A 15,057-nucleotide genomic window follows, 5' to 3' on the forward strand; every position below is an offset into this window, starting at 1 on the left:
TATGTAGATCCTTGTAATTGGTTTCCCCTTCCACCCCACCCTCCCTCTCCCCTCCTGGTGGTTCTGTTTTACACACCTTTCAGGGATTGGTTTGTTCACTATGCAAATTGAAATACTTGACTGTTTTGGCATTATCCAAAAGACTGATTATATAAGCAGTAAGCCTTCTTATGACAGCTTTGGAACTCTTAAAATGTCAAGACTGATGTATTTTGTTGTCACAGAAAGTCACAGAATTCAGATCAAGTGAGGAGAGAGTAGATTCCACCTCTTTATGGGAGGAGCAACAAAGCATACTGCAAATGAACATACTAGATAAGTGGAATTCATGCCCATCCTCCAGCCCCCTCCATTTTATAGTGAAAACATTAAGTGAAATGTTCAGAATTTCAAGCTGAGTACTTAGGTCTACTAACTGTTACTAGCTGCCATAGCGTTGGTCCTCAGTGGGATCAAATTTAGAATCCATAGGGATTTCATCTACTGATTTTCTTAGATTTTCAGGCCCTTTTTCCTAGTCTGTCTGTCTGGAAGCTCTATTGCAACCTGTTCAGCATCATAATAACACGCAGCCTCCACTAACTCACTACACTTGGTACATTGGCCAGAAATCAAACCTGAGTCTCCTTCATGGAAGACAGGAATTTTACTACAGAACCACCACCACCAACACCTCGATTCTGCTATTAACATGGTAGTGTAGTGGGTTACTCATTTGGCTGCTAACTGTAAGGTCAGAAGTTCAAAACCACCAGCTGCTTTGCAGGAGAGGAGAATTTCTGCTCCCATTAAAAGTTAGTCTCAGGAGAAAAAAAAAGTTGGTCTCAGAAACACAAAGGGGGCAGTTCTATTCTGTCCTATAGGGTTGCTAAGGCTCTAAATTGACTTGATTGCAGTGAGTTGATTTATCCATGTTATTCCTGTATATATCTCCATTAATAAAAATTTAAAATATAATTGAAAATATAGACATCAATATTTTCCAGTAATTTGTACATATTTAAAGAGTTCAACTTTTAGTATTTTTATTTCTAAATATTTTTCACAAAATGAAGTGTACAAACTTAAATGTACATTGTTTTATGGTCTACCATAAAAGAAAAATTTGAAACAGCTTCTCAGTGAAATTGTTAGGTTCCTATGGTGGTTTACTTTGGTTCTTGCATCATGACGCTGAAAGAATTCATGCAGCGTAAGCATTTTTGTAAATCCAAGTAATTTTATGAGGGAATGGGAAAGTTTCAAGTGTTACAGTCACAGAAAGTACACACTATCCCTGGAAAGTGTGCAAGGCTGCATGGCAGGTTATGGGAAAGTTCGAGAAATGGCCATTTCAGGGAAGTGTGGAAAAACATGTGGAAGGAATACTGGTACAGGTGTGTGGAACCTACATTTGGAGCTAAGAGCAGGAAATCCCAAGAGACTGCCTGGAGAGAGGTCAAGCCCAGAGAGGGCACTGGGTGGTGTGCACCACACCCTCTAAGAGAGAAGAGAGCTGGCCACCTGGAGCCTGCTTTTATCACTGCCTCTCCCCACTGGCTCGGGAGGCTTGTTTGAAGGTATTGCTCAACCTTATTGCCTGTGTTTAGGTGCACCTGTGTGATGTCATACCGCTAGTGCCTAGTCTGTGTGGACCTCCCACCTGGGCCTAGGTGACTTGGGTCTGAGCATGCTCAGTTCTGGATTTTCCCATAGGTGTCTAATTAGTGTGCCTGATTTCTTTCCAATCCCTTTATTGTGGCATGAACAGCTAATTTTCCTTTAGCGCAGGCATTAGGGGGAGACGACCCCTTTGCCCTTACAGCTACCTTTCAAAATGTTTCAGACATTCAGCTGTAATTGTATAAAAGTATTACAAAGCAGCACTCCTAGAAAGATCCAAGAGTACTACTTCTTTAATACTAACAATTTTTCATTTAATATTATCTCATTTTAGTATTGGGATTTTTTTATGTGTTATATTAGTATGAATTCATTTTGTCTTTTTCTATACCTCTTTTCACCATGTACTTATTGGTCATATATTATAGACCATGATATAAACAGGGATTTGATTGCTTTCTAGTATTTCATGCTAGGTGTATATCTCAGACTAGATTAGGTTAGTAATAGATATCATTTTATTGAATATTTATACTCAAGGCTTGTGATCAATACTTTAATTACATTATTTAACTTAATCCTTACAGTAGCTTAAGAGACAGATACTGGGCAGCCCCAATCCCAGCTACGTGGACCTGAATGAAGTACAGAGGACAGCACAGAAGCTACAGCTACAGCTCAGGAAGGAGGGGATCAGAACCCATGAGCTAACTAAGAGGGAAGGAGAAAGAGAGAGTGGAACACAACCTGGCCCACCAAGGGCTGAGGATGATACTTCTGCTCAGAGCAGCCAATGCAGAGAGGACCATAGGGCCAGTCTCACCATCATACATGGCATCCCTTCACTGACCCATAGTGCTATGGGGGACAACACTGGAGACACAGTGTGGGAATTGTGCCCCATGTGACCCCTATACTGGGGTGAAACATGAAGGATGTGCAACAGAGTAGCAAGGGGAGCAAAGCAATGAAGTCCCCCAAGGAATTCAAATATAAATTTCGGGAGCAGACTCGACTGGAAAATACTCATAAAGGTCAACAGACAGACCTGGAACTATTTATAGACTTTTCTTTTCTTTCATGTCTATCTAGATAAGATAAGCAGGTTAAGCAATCCGGAGGAGAAAACAATTGGGACCTATGGGGGGGGACATGGAGAAGGGGAGTAGGGGAGGGGGGGGGCACCAACAAACCCAGGCACAAGAGAACAAGTGATCTAAAATCAATGGTGAGGAGGGTGTAGGATGCCTGGTGGGGCTTGATCAAGTGCAGTGTAGCTGAGAGGAAGTACAGAGAGCCAAATGAAGGTCGAACATGATAGTGGGACAAGAGGAAAGTAAAAGAAAATAGAGGAAAAAACTAGGAGGCAAAGGACATTTGGAGAGTCTAAATTCAGGCACATATGTAAATATATTTATATGTAACGATGGGGACGTAGTTCTGTATACATAAATGTTAAATAATAAGGTAGCAGACAGACATTGAGCCTGTAGTCAAATACTCCCTCAACGCAAGAACACTTTGTTTTAATAACCTGGCATTCTGTGATGCTCACCTTCCTGACACGAGCGCTGAAGACAACATGGGTGCATAAGCAAATGTGGTGAAGAAAGCTGATGGCGTGGGGCTATCAAGAGATAGCTTCTGAGGTCTTAAGGGCTTGAAGATAAACAAGCGGCCATCTAGTTGAGAAGCAACAAAGTCCACATGGGAGAAGCATACCAGCCTGTGTGATCAGGAGGTGTTGATGGGATCAGGTGTCAGGCATCAAAAACCCAGAACAACAACAAAAAAAATCATATCTTTGTGAATGAGGGGGTAAGTGGAGTGGAGACCCAAAGCCCATCTGTAGACAATTGTACGTCCCCTTACAGAAAGGTCAGAAGGAAGGGACAAGCCAGGTACAGTATAGCACCGATGGAACATACAACATTCCTTTAGTTCTGTAATGCTTCCTCCCCCCTCCATCATGAGCACAATTTTACCTTACAAATCTGGCTAGACCAGTGCATGTATACTGGTACAGATAAGGTCTCTCAATCCAGGACAGATAAACACCTCAGGAACAATAATGGGAGTAGCAATACCATGAGTACCATGAGAGTCGGGGAAAAAGAGGTAACTGATCACAATGATTGGCGTATTGAACACCCCCCCCATGGGGGTTGAACAACAAACATGAGTAAAGGGAGACAGCGGTTAGTGTAAAATATGAAAATAATAAAAACTTGTTCTTTGAGGAAGACGCGGCCGTTGTCCCACCATGCTCCCATTCCTGACTCACAGCTGTTTGCTCTCATTGAGGAACAAGTCGGTCAGGAAGCGCCCCCCCCCCCACCATGGCATTTAAGGACATTTGTCTCATTGATTTGCACAGTCCTTCTGAGATAGTTAAGCAGATCACTTCCATCAGTATTGAGCATGGGAGTAGAGGTTGAAGTCACCATTGCAGATGCTTAAGTCAACTATTTTAGTAAATTGATTTATCTGTTGGTAAAAAAAGAAGAAAATAATAACATAAATTATTATCAAGAGTTCATGAGGAAGGGAGGATGGAGGGGTGAGGGAAAAAATGAACTGATACCATGGGCTCAAGTAGAAAGAAAATGTTTAGAAAATAATGATGGCAACATATGTACAAATGTGCTTGCCACAGTAATGTATGGATTGTTATAAGAGCTATAAGAGCTCCCAACAAAATGATGAAAAAACAAAAAAGAGATAGATACTACATTAATTCTAAAAATTAGTCACCTAAGGCATGGAAAGATTTTCACTTACATAAGGGTATTTGCTTCCTGAATCAGTGTAGTATGAATCCTTAACTCACATTAAAACCTGATTCATATTGATTGGAAGCAGGAACAGTACCTTCCATTACATGGTAGATAATTAGCACTAGTCATATTGCTTTACAGGATAATCTTGGTCAGAACCAAATGTTTGTGTTTATAATAATTTATAAACTTCTTGTTAGGTGCCATCAAGTCAGTTTTGACTCACAGCAAACCTATGTACAACAGAACAAAATACTGCACAGTCCTGTGCCATCCTCACAGTTGGTCTTAAGTTTGAGCCCATCAATGCAGCCACTGTGTGAATTGATCTTGTTAAGGAGCTTCCTGAACTTTTTTGCTAGCCTGTTGCTTTACCAAGCACGTTGACCTTCTCCAAGGGCTGGTTTCTCCTGCAGCATGTCCAGAATACATGATACGAAGTCTTATTTGGCAGTACTTCTTCCAAGACGGATTTGTTTGTGCTTTTGGCAGTTGTTTCGGTATTCTTCACCAGCACCATACTTTAAATACATCAATTCTTTGGTCTTCCTTGTTCAAAGTCCAACTTTCACATGTTTATGAGGCAATTGAAAATAACATGGCGGGAGCGGGAAAAATGAGCTGATACCAAGGGCTCAAGTAGAAAATGTTTTGAAAATGATGATGGAAACATATGTACAAATGTGCTTGACACATGGATGGGTGTATGGCTTGTTATAAGAACTGGAAGAGCCCCCAGTAAAATTTAAAAATAAATATGAAAAAGAAAATAACATGGCTTGGGTCAGGCACACCTTAGTCCTCAAAGTAACATCCTTAATTGGATTTTAAGCAATTTAGCAAATGCCAAAAGATGAAATCCATTTGACTTGCTATTTATTGTAAATCTTGAAAATAGATGTCTTGCCTTTATCTCATGCTAAGAATTCTGCCAGAAAAAGTGCCACTGGTTAATGGTAGCCATTGTGACCGTTGAAATAAGTTTCTTAGTTCCATCTGTTGTGCTAACTCTTCTCTAAGGTCAAGTGACGGGATAAAGTCATGTATGTCATTAAACATTTTCTCCTAGTGCAGAAGTATATAAGGTATTTCAAATGTATTCTTTCATTTAGATTCCCTTTAACTGTTTTCTTTTTGGTAGTAAAATTTTATAACTGGCATCAAATCCTAAATAACATGAAGTAGGTGGCAAACAATTCATTTGTGTTAAAAAATCTAATGGTGTGTTTTATTTTTATGTGTAGGTCTTGCTAATTTGGAAGCTACAAGAAATAAGTAAACAAGAGGAAGACAGACTTGGTCTTTCAAGTGGACATGGCTCAGATTTCCAGTAACAACAGATTTAAAAAATGTTCGTCTTCACATCTGGAACAAACAAGAACAAAAGATGTGAACAAAGAAGAAGCATTACAGATGGAAGCAGAGGCTTTAGCAAAGTTACAAAAGGATAGACGAGTGACTGATAACCAGAGAGACTCTGAGTTGTCAAGCAGCACCAGGCAGAAAACACAAGTTCATAGCAAACAGGATTATGATCTAATGGTGTTTCCTGAGTTGGATTCGCAAAAAAGAGCTTTGGATATTGACGTAGAAAACCTCACCCAAGCTGAACTTGAGAAGTTACTATTGGATGACAGTTTTGAAACTAAAAAAACACCTGTATTGCCAGTTACTCCTGTTCTGAGCCCTACATTATCAGCACAGTTCTACTTTAGACCCACGCTTCAGAGAGGACAGTGGGCACCTGGATTATCTGGGTCTTCCACTTATTCCTTGCCTTCTCTCTATCCCTCAGCTTACAGTAAACAAGCTTCATTCCAGAATGGTTTCAGTACAAGAATGCCTACTTTTCCACCTACAGAACCCATATATTTAAGTCTTCCAGGACCATCTCCACATCTTTCATACTCGATGACACCTGCAGCAGCCTTTCATCCACAAGGAAGCTTGCCCATCTATCGTCCAGTAGTTAGTCCTGACATGGCACAGCTATTTGACAAAATAGCTAGTACATCAGAGTTTTTAAAAAATGGAAAAGCAAGGACTGATATGGAATTAACGAATTCAAAGGCTACAGTCAGCAATCTACAGCTTTCTCCAAAGTCTGGTGATATCAGTAAATTTGACTGGTTAGACTTGGATCCTCTAAGTAAACCCAAAGTGGACAATGTGGAGGTATTGGACCATGTAGAAGAGAAAGATGTTCCAGGCTTGTTAGCAGAGGATCCTTGGGATGCTGTTCTTCTTGAAGAGAGATCACTAGCAACTTGTCACCTTGAAAGAAAGGTGAATGGAAAATCCCTTTCTGGGGCGACTGTCATAAGAAGCCAGTCTTTAAATATTCGAACAACACAGCTTGCAAAAATCCAGGGCCAAATATCTCAGGTATAGTCTTTTCTATTAAATTCTTAACCTCAGAAATGTAGACAGAGCTCTTATGTGTGTGTAATTTATTAGGAAAAATATTGTTCATTTTGAATCTTGTTTTCTTTGCTTCCATGTGTGCTGTGATTCTTAGATTATCTGGTGAGCTTAAATGTTTACCCAGTTAAAAAATTGCTTGCTATTATTTCGCTCCATGTCTCCTCATTGCGCATGGTCCCTTCTTTATTTTTCTTAATTTTTTTCCCTTCTTTATTTTTAAATGTTTTTATTTTTCAGGGAAAATTGGAATTTTCAATTTAGCTCCATTGTAGAAATTTTTATTATTTTTAATCATGGAAAAAATAATCCAAGAATGAAGGAAGACAAGTCATTCAAAGGACTTTCCTTAACCATATTGGTAAAAGATAGGAATAGTATAATGCGTTTCATGTTGCACTTTCTCTTCTATTTGTTTTATAAATTAGTGGGCCCTGAAAATGATTAAGCCTAATTTTCACCTTAGTGTGAATTACATTATTCAGCCAGTTAGATCAATAGCTAACTAATATTTTGGCCTTGGGAGTTTCTAGATAAAAATCAACACTAATCCAATCTCCCGGATATGGAGATGAATGATTTCCTCTTGACCCATGTAGCACTTTCCGTGCAAAGCTTGGTTGGATCTCTCAGAACAAAAGGAGACTTTATTTCAGACTGTCAAATAGGCAGACACCAGCGACACCAGTAACCTTACTTCTGACCTGCTACCTGTAAGTTCAGTTTCCCCACTCCCTCTCAATGCCATGTGCGCGCTTCCTGCCTCCCGTTCACCTGTTCTTACTGCTCCTTGGGTTTGATAATTTGCTGAAAGGCCCACAGAGCTCACAGAAAGTATTATACGTACAATCACAGATTTATTGTAGGGAAAAAGGACACAGGCAGACAGTGAGGTTGAGACAGTTTCCAGTGCAAACCTTACGAGAGGACATTACCAGAAATGGTTATTAGCAAGATAAATGGACGCAGTGCCTGCAACAACGGGCTCAACATAACACTTGTGAGACTGGCATGGGGCTGGGAAGTGTTTTGTTCTGTTGTACACGAGGATCACTATGAGTCCCAACTGTCTCAGGTTAACATGAAAAACCCTCCCACGTGTATCAGTGTGTTTCACCAACCAGGAAGTTCATAGAGCTTACATGTCTAAAGCATCTGTTGGCTTTGTTACTTGTTCATGATAGGATCTCATTGCATAAACATGTTTGAATCACCCTTTCTTTCCTGAGGTCAGCTGATATCAGGCCCCAAGGTGTTTAACTAGTTTGGCTAGCCCCTTCCTCATTAGAACAAGTCCTCAGGTGTAATAAACAGTTCTAGATAGCAAAAGATACCACACTCAGGAATTTCTAAAGATTATCTCTCAAAAACATAGGAAAAAAGTTAAATTGCCTTCCATAAAGTGATTATCTCACAGGAGATAAGCATTTAGGGAAAGAAAATAAATTTTATATGATTGTGATAGGTATATGTTGAATTGGTGACTTAAAAAAATTCATCTTGATATAACCTCTGGGATCTTAAAGGCTTGAAGGCAAACAAGCAGCCATCTAGCTCGGAAGCAACAAAGCCCACAGAGAAGAAGCACACAAGCCTGTGTGATCACGAGATGTCGAAGGGATCAGGTAGCAGACACCAAAGAACAAAAACCATCATTGGGTGATCACCTTCCCCACATAAACGCTGAAGACGAATGTGTGCATAAGTAAGTGTGATGAAGAAGGCTGATGGTGCCCGGCTATCGAGACGTAGAGCATCTGGGGACTTAAAGGCTTGAAAGTAAACATGCGGCCATCTAACCCAGAAGCAACAAAGCCCACATGGAAGCAGCACACCAACATGTGTGATCATGAAGGGCCGAAGTGACCAGGCTTCAAGCACCAAAGGCGGGGGTGGGGTGGGGTAGGAATTCATATCATGAATGAGGGTAGTGCGTGATAGAGACCCAATGCCCATCTGTAGACAACTGGACATCCCTTGCAGAGGGGTAGTGGGGAGGAGATGAGTCACTCAGGGTTCAGTGTAGCAATAATGAAACTCACAACCTTCCTCTAGTTCTTAAACGCTTCCTCCCCCCAACTCTCATGACCCCAATTCTACCTTGCAAACCTGGTTAGACCAGAGGATGCACAGTGGTACAGATGGAACTGGAAACAGGGAATCTAGGACAGGGACTCTAGGAATCTAGGGAATCTAGGACAGATGAACCCCTCAGGACCAGTGGTGAGAGTGGCAATACCGGGAGGGAAAGGGGGTTAGAAAGGGGGAATCGATCACAAGGATCTACATATAACCTCTTCTCTGGGCAATGGGCAACAGAAGGGTGGGTGAATGGAGACGCAGGGCAGTGTAAGATAAGATATAATAATAATTTATAAATTATTAAGGGTTCATGAGGGAGAGGGGAGCGGGGAGGGAGGGGGACGGGAAAAAGGAAAATGAGCTGATTCCAGGAACCCAAACAGAAAGTGAATTTTGAGAATGATGAAGGCAACGAATGTATAAGTGTGCTTTACACAATTGATGTATGTATGGATTGTGATAAGAGTTGTATGAGCCCCAATAAAATGATTAAAATAAAAAAGCGTAAATGTTTAGAAAATGGTGATGGCAACATATGTACAAATATGCTTGAGACAATTGATGTATGGAATGTTACAAATGATTTAAAAATAAATAAGTCCATATGGAAGAAAAAAAATTCATCTAGGATGAGAAGGAAGCAGGTGTTAAAGAAGATGTAGGAAAATAAACCTTTCTTGAGGAAAAGTATTCAAAAGGGTATTTAAGGAGATAAGACCAGAATCCAAGAAATCGTAACATGTAGTTTGTTTTCAAATATATTTTACATCAACCCACATTAAGAAATTCAGTTGGCTCTTCAACACAATTTGAACAAATATGTGGATTTTTTTGAATGCTGTTTGACACTAATCTTGAGTGAGCAGTTTGTCTAGTAGGACATATAAATCACAGTAATAAGTGATCTCTCACAGTTCTTGTATATTTTTCACTGTTTAGTATAATTCTGTAATCCTTGAATAACATCATGGGACCCAGAACACAGTATAACTAGCAATTCTGGAACTGCTTCCAAGAAGCCCAGAAAAGATGTTAGTGCTATTGAATCAGTTTGACTGATAGTTGTGAGTCTTTGTGAAACAAAACGAAACACAGCTTGGACCTGTGCATTCCTCACAATCGTTAGGTCTGAGCCCATTTTTACAGCCACTGTGTCCGTCCATCTTGTACGGGGTCTTTGTCTTTTTTGCTAATAATACTTTGCTAAGGATGATGATGTACTGTTTCAGGGACTAGTCTTTTCTTAATAATATCCATGATGTGAATTCTCACTATCCTTACTTTAAAAAAAAATCATTTTATTGGGGGCTTATACAGCTCTTATCACAATCCATCTATACATCTATTGTGTCAAGCACATTTGTACATTTGTTGCCATCATCATTCTCAAAACATTTGCTCTCCACTTAAGCCCTTGGCATCAGCTCCTCATTTTCCCTCCTCCTTCCCTGGTCGCCCTCCCTCATGAACCCTTGATCATTTATAAATTATTATTTTGTCATATCTTACACTGTCCGACGTCTCCCTTCACCCACTTTTCCGTTGTCCGTCCCCCAGGGAGGAGGTTATATGTAGATCCCTGTAATCGGTTCTCCCTTTCCACCCCACCCTCCTGTTATTACCACTCACCAGTGTACCTGAAGGGATTATCCGTCCTGGATTCCCTGTGTTTTCAGTTCCTATCTGTTCCAGTGTACATCTTATGGTATAGCCAGATTTGTAAGGTAGACTTGGGATCATGATAGTGGGTGTGGAGGAAGCATTTAGGAACTAGAGGAAAGTTGTATGTTTCTTTGTTGCTACACTGCACCCTGACTAGCTCTTCTCCTCCCCACGACCCTTTCATAAGGGGATGTCCAGTTGTCTACAGATGGGCTTTGGGTCCCTACTCCGCACTTCCCCTCATTCACAATGGTAGGATTTTTTGTTCTTTGATGCCTGATCCCTGATCCCTTTGACACCTCGTGATCACACAGGCTGGTGTGCTTCTTCCCTGTGGGCTTTGTTGCTTCTCAGCTAGATGGCTGCTTGTTTACCTTCAAGCCTTTAAGACCCCAGACACTATATCTTTTGATAGCAGGCCACCATCAGCTTTCTTCACCACATTTGCTTATGCATCCATTTGTCTTCAGCAATCGTATTACGGAGGAGCGCACACAATGATATGATTTTTTTGTTCTTTGATGCCTGATAACTGATCTCTTCACCTGGTAATCACACAGGCTGGTGTGCTTCTTTCATGTGGGCTTTGTTGCTTCTCAGCTAGGTGGCCACTTGTTTAGGTACTTTCTTTTTATGTTTGACTCTGAATTTACAGTCCCACACACTTGTTGGAGAACCTGGGTAGTTAAGAGTGACCAAACAATTCATGTGCTAATTTCAAGATAATCTACCTAATACCAGACCATTTTCATCGGACTGAAAAGAATCCCCATACATAGCAGTAGCTCTCCATTCCCTTCTTCCAGGCCTTGACAACCTATATACAGATATGACTTTTCTGAGTATTTCATGTAAATAGAATCTTATAATATGTGGTCTTTTGCATGGTATTGAAATGTAGCATGAATCAGTACTTCATTGTTTTTGATGGCCAAATAATATTCCATTGTATAGTTATATAATATTTTGTCAGTCAATTCATCTGCTGATTAGTTGTTTCCACTTTTATACTATTAGTAATAAAGCTGTTATGAGTAACTGAGTTTAAAAAATGGGTTAAAGATCTAGCTGAACAGACTAGTAGACAGCTAGAACATGAAAAGATGTTCAACATCAACAGTTATTTAGAAAATCAAAATCAAAACCAACTGTGTTAGTCTGGGTAGACTAGAGAAACAAAGCCATAGACACACATGTGTATAAGAAAGAGATTTATATACAAGAGCAACTGAACATTGAGAAAACATCCCAGGCTAGTCCAGATCAAGTCCATAAGTCCGATATTAGCCCATATTTCCTATATCAATATATAAAGTCCTCTTCAGACTCACGAAACATATGCAATGACGCCGAATGCAGAAGATCACAGGCCAGTGGGTAGAAAGTCTTTGGATCCAGTGTCATTGGAAACTTCTCAGCACTGGCAGGGGTCTCTCTGTGGCTTCTCCGGCTTCCGAGGTCTGGTTGCATCCATGTGGCTTGTTTTCTGCAATGTCTCCCAGAGAGTAGCAGAGAGAGAGAGAGAGTGTGTGTGTCTTCCACCTCCAAGGAGGAAGTACCAGATTTCCCAGAATTCTCAGAAGGCCATGCCCATACAGAAGTCTCATTGGCTATCTCCAGATTGACAGACTCCACTTTTAATCCTTAAATTGACACCAGATTAGGTGACTGCCACACCAAGAAATACATTTAAGATTAGATAGATAGATAGATAGATAGATAGATAGATAGATAGATAGATAGGTTTATACAGCAAGAAGGAATGTAACACTAATTCATCAACATAGCAGTACAGAGGGCTAAAAGTAAGTTCAACTTACTTTTCTGGAACATTTAATGTACTGCTGAGCCAAGGTCAAGGAAGCAGGTAGCTGCCTTGTCTTCCCTCAGGCAAGACAGGCATGGTCTACCTGCATGCAGCAGACAGCAGGGTGGGGCAGCAACAGTCAGTAGCACAGGAGTTTAGCAAAGTAGGCGCTGATAGAATCTTGATTTCTAGCTATACAATCCACCAGCCTGAGCATGGTGAAGCAGGTCTTGAAGGAACCTCAAGCTCTAGTGATCTGATCCATGGGTTGGCTTGACCCACAGGTAGTGCAGCATACAGTTGAGGCAAAGATATAGCTCAAGCAACAGCACACTGGTCTGATCACCAGAGAGGAAGAGAGACGGATGTGGCCATGGAAAGTATTTATTTTGGTTGCCCTCCAATCAAGCTGCAACTTGATTAAACTCTGCCCACATGTTCCTATGAAGACTTAGTTGGCACAGTAAACCTAACGATCACAATAGGCTCTAGGATTCCTGTAATTTAAAACAAACAAATGTAAGTGGAAAATAAGTACAGGCAAGGATATAGAAAAACTAAAATCCTCATATAATGCAGGTGGGAAAATAAAAATGGTATAACTACTGTGGAAAATGGTAGTTCATCAAAATGTTCAAGAGAGAACTACATCACTGTCCTCAACTGCCATCCAGTCATTTCCAACTCATAGTAACCAGAGAGGGCAGGATAGAGAACTGCTCATGTGAGTTTCTGAGACTTTAACTCTTCCTCTTTCTCCTGAGAATTACATATAAATCAGCTGTTGAATTTAGTGATGACATTTAACAATGCCTGAGAAACAGTGCCTGAGATTAGCTTTAATAAAATCCATTGAGGAGCTGTAATGATGTGGGGTGTATGAGTAAAGCAAAGTGTGGACTGTATGTTGATAATTGTTGAAGTTGTTAATTAGATGCACAGGCATTCATAATAGGATTTTTATGTATGTTTGAAATTTCCTATATTAACAAGGTTAAAAAAGAGGGCCATGAAACTATGAGTAGTAACGCTGGTACTCAAACCATCTAACAGCTTACTCATTCTTGGGCTCTCTTGCTCCCTCTCTTCCTCTCTCTCTCCCTGCCTTTCTCCCTTTCTCCCCTTCACTACCCCTCCTCTCTCTCCCCTGTCTCCCTTTTACCCTCTCCCTGTCTCCCCCTCTCCCACCCCTCCCTCTCACCAATTGTTCCAGAGACATAGCATGCTGTTTTAGAAATAAACTTTTGTCACAGGAGATACTGAAACATAGGTCAAATAGTTTTCCAACCACAATTGTATGTCATAGTGCCCTGACAGATATGGGCCTACTTGATCCTTATTTTGTTTGTGATAGAATCCAAGGAGGGAGTGTAGAATTTGGGTGAACAGATTTGATTCTGATAGTAACAACATGCTATTCCTTTGGACTGGCATATAAACCTCTTGACTAGATTAAAGATTAAAGACTAAATTAAAGATTCTTCATACATAAGAGTTTATAAATTGGGAAGGTGACAAGTCAGATAGTACTATTTGAAAATTGTGTGTCTTGGGAATATCTCTTTTCAAATTCCCAGGTGTAGACTGTTCATATTTTTGTCTAAAACCTAGCTTCCTTCACTTGTTCCCCTTTGCATTTTAGATCGGTCACTTTTTGTTCAACTCTTGTGTTCTCCAACTTTCCTTTGGTGAATGGGTTTATGGTGTACATCCCTTTGTCTCCCTGCATATATATTTTTCTGCTGATTTAAAAAATACTTGTCACAGTACTATGTTGATAACGTCTTTATTTTGGTGCTTAGGGATCTATGGTTGGTATATCTGGTTAACGCACTCTGTTACTAACTGAAAGGTTGAAGGTTCAGGTTTACCTATACGCACCTTGGAAGAAAAGTCTAAAAATCAGCTAATAAATGCTTTGGAGCACAGTTCTCTTCTGGCATACATGGGATCACCATGTATTGGAATCTACTTGTTTGCATTTGGTTTAAAAAGCATCTAGCAGAAGTACTTGTGTTGAAGATAGTAGTTCCCCTAGCTAGATTAGAATAATGAGGTCACATTGGAGTTGCAGAGAACTTCTAGTTGCTTATACCAGTCAGCTGAGCAACATCAGTTTTAGCATTTGAAACATCCTCATAGACTAGTTTACACGCAGAAGGAAAAATCAAAACAGTAAGCAGATGGGTTATGAGAGATAGAAAGTTATAGCCAGGTAAGCAAAATCATGATCCATCAATTGATTTGTGAGCCTATGTGTAAAATACTAAACATAAACTGGTAAGCTTGAACCATTGACCTTGTGGTTAGCATCCCCGTCGCTTTTCCTACAGCACCACTAGGGCATCTGAGGAACTTAGAAATTGTCTTTTAGTAAAGGTTCCTCTCAGGTTGTAAACAGTTACTGCAGGCATTCAATCAGAGGCTTGGTATGCATTTGAAGGGATGCTGCAGAAAGAATTTTTTAACAAATCACAATTTTTATATGTAGTGCAGAAAGAACTTTAAAAATACCCACCCTCCTGATACGATCACTGAAAACAAAGGTGTGCATAAGCAAAGGTGGTGAAGAAAGCTGATGATGCCTGGCTATCAAAAAATATAGCATCTGGGGTCTTAAAGGCTGGAAGATAAACAAGTGGCCAACTAGCTTAGAAGCAACAAAGCCCACATGGAAGAAGCACACCAGTATGTGTGACCACGAGC

General features: G+C 40.3%; 1 protein-coding gene across 1 annotated transcript in view; it reads left to right on the forward strand.

Moving 5' to 3' along the window:
* PIK3C2A (phosphatidylinositol-4-phosphate 3-kinase catalytic subunit type 2 alpha) overlaps positions 1–15,057 on the forward strand; it is a 105,348-nt gene that overhangs the window by 15,597 nt on the left and 74,694 nt on the right. Inside the window, exon 2 of the mRNA XM_004711572.3 lies at positions 5,624–6,764. Within this exon, the coding sequence (XP_004711629.1) occupies positions 5,694–6,764 (1,071 nt within the window). The 5' untranslated portion in view covers positions 5,624–5,693. The remainder of the gene's footprint in view (positions 1–5,623; positions 6,765–15,057) is intronic.

Source organism: Echinops telfairi, unplaced genomic scaffold, assembly GCF_000313985.2.
Source record: "Echinops telfairi isolate 266 unplaced genomic scaffold, ASM31398v2 ScPeMD7_60;HRSCAF=208, whole genome shotgun sequence".
Taxonomy (NCBI): Eukaryota; Metazoa; Chordata; class Mammalia; order Afrosoricida; family Tenrecidae; genus Echinops; species Echinops telfairi.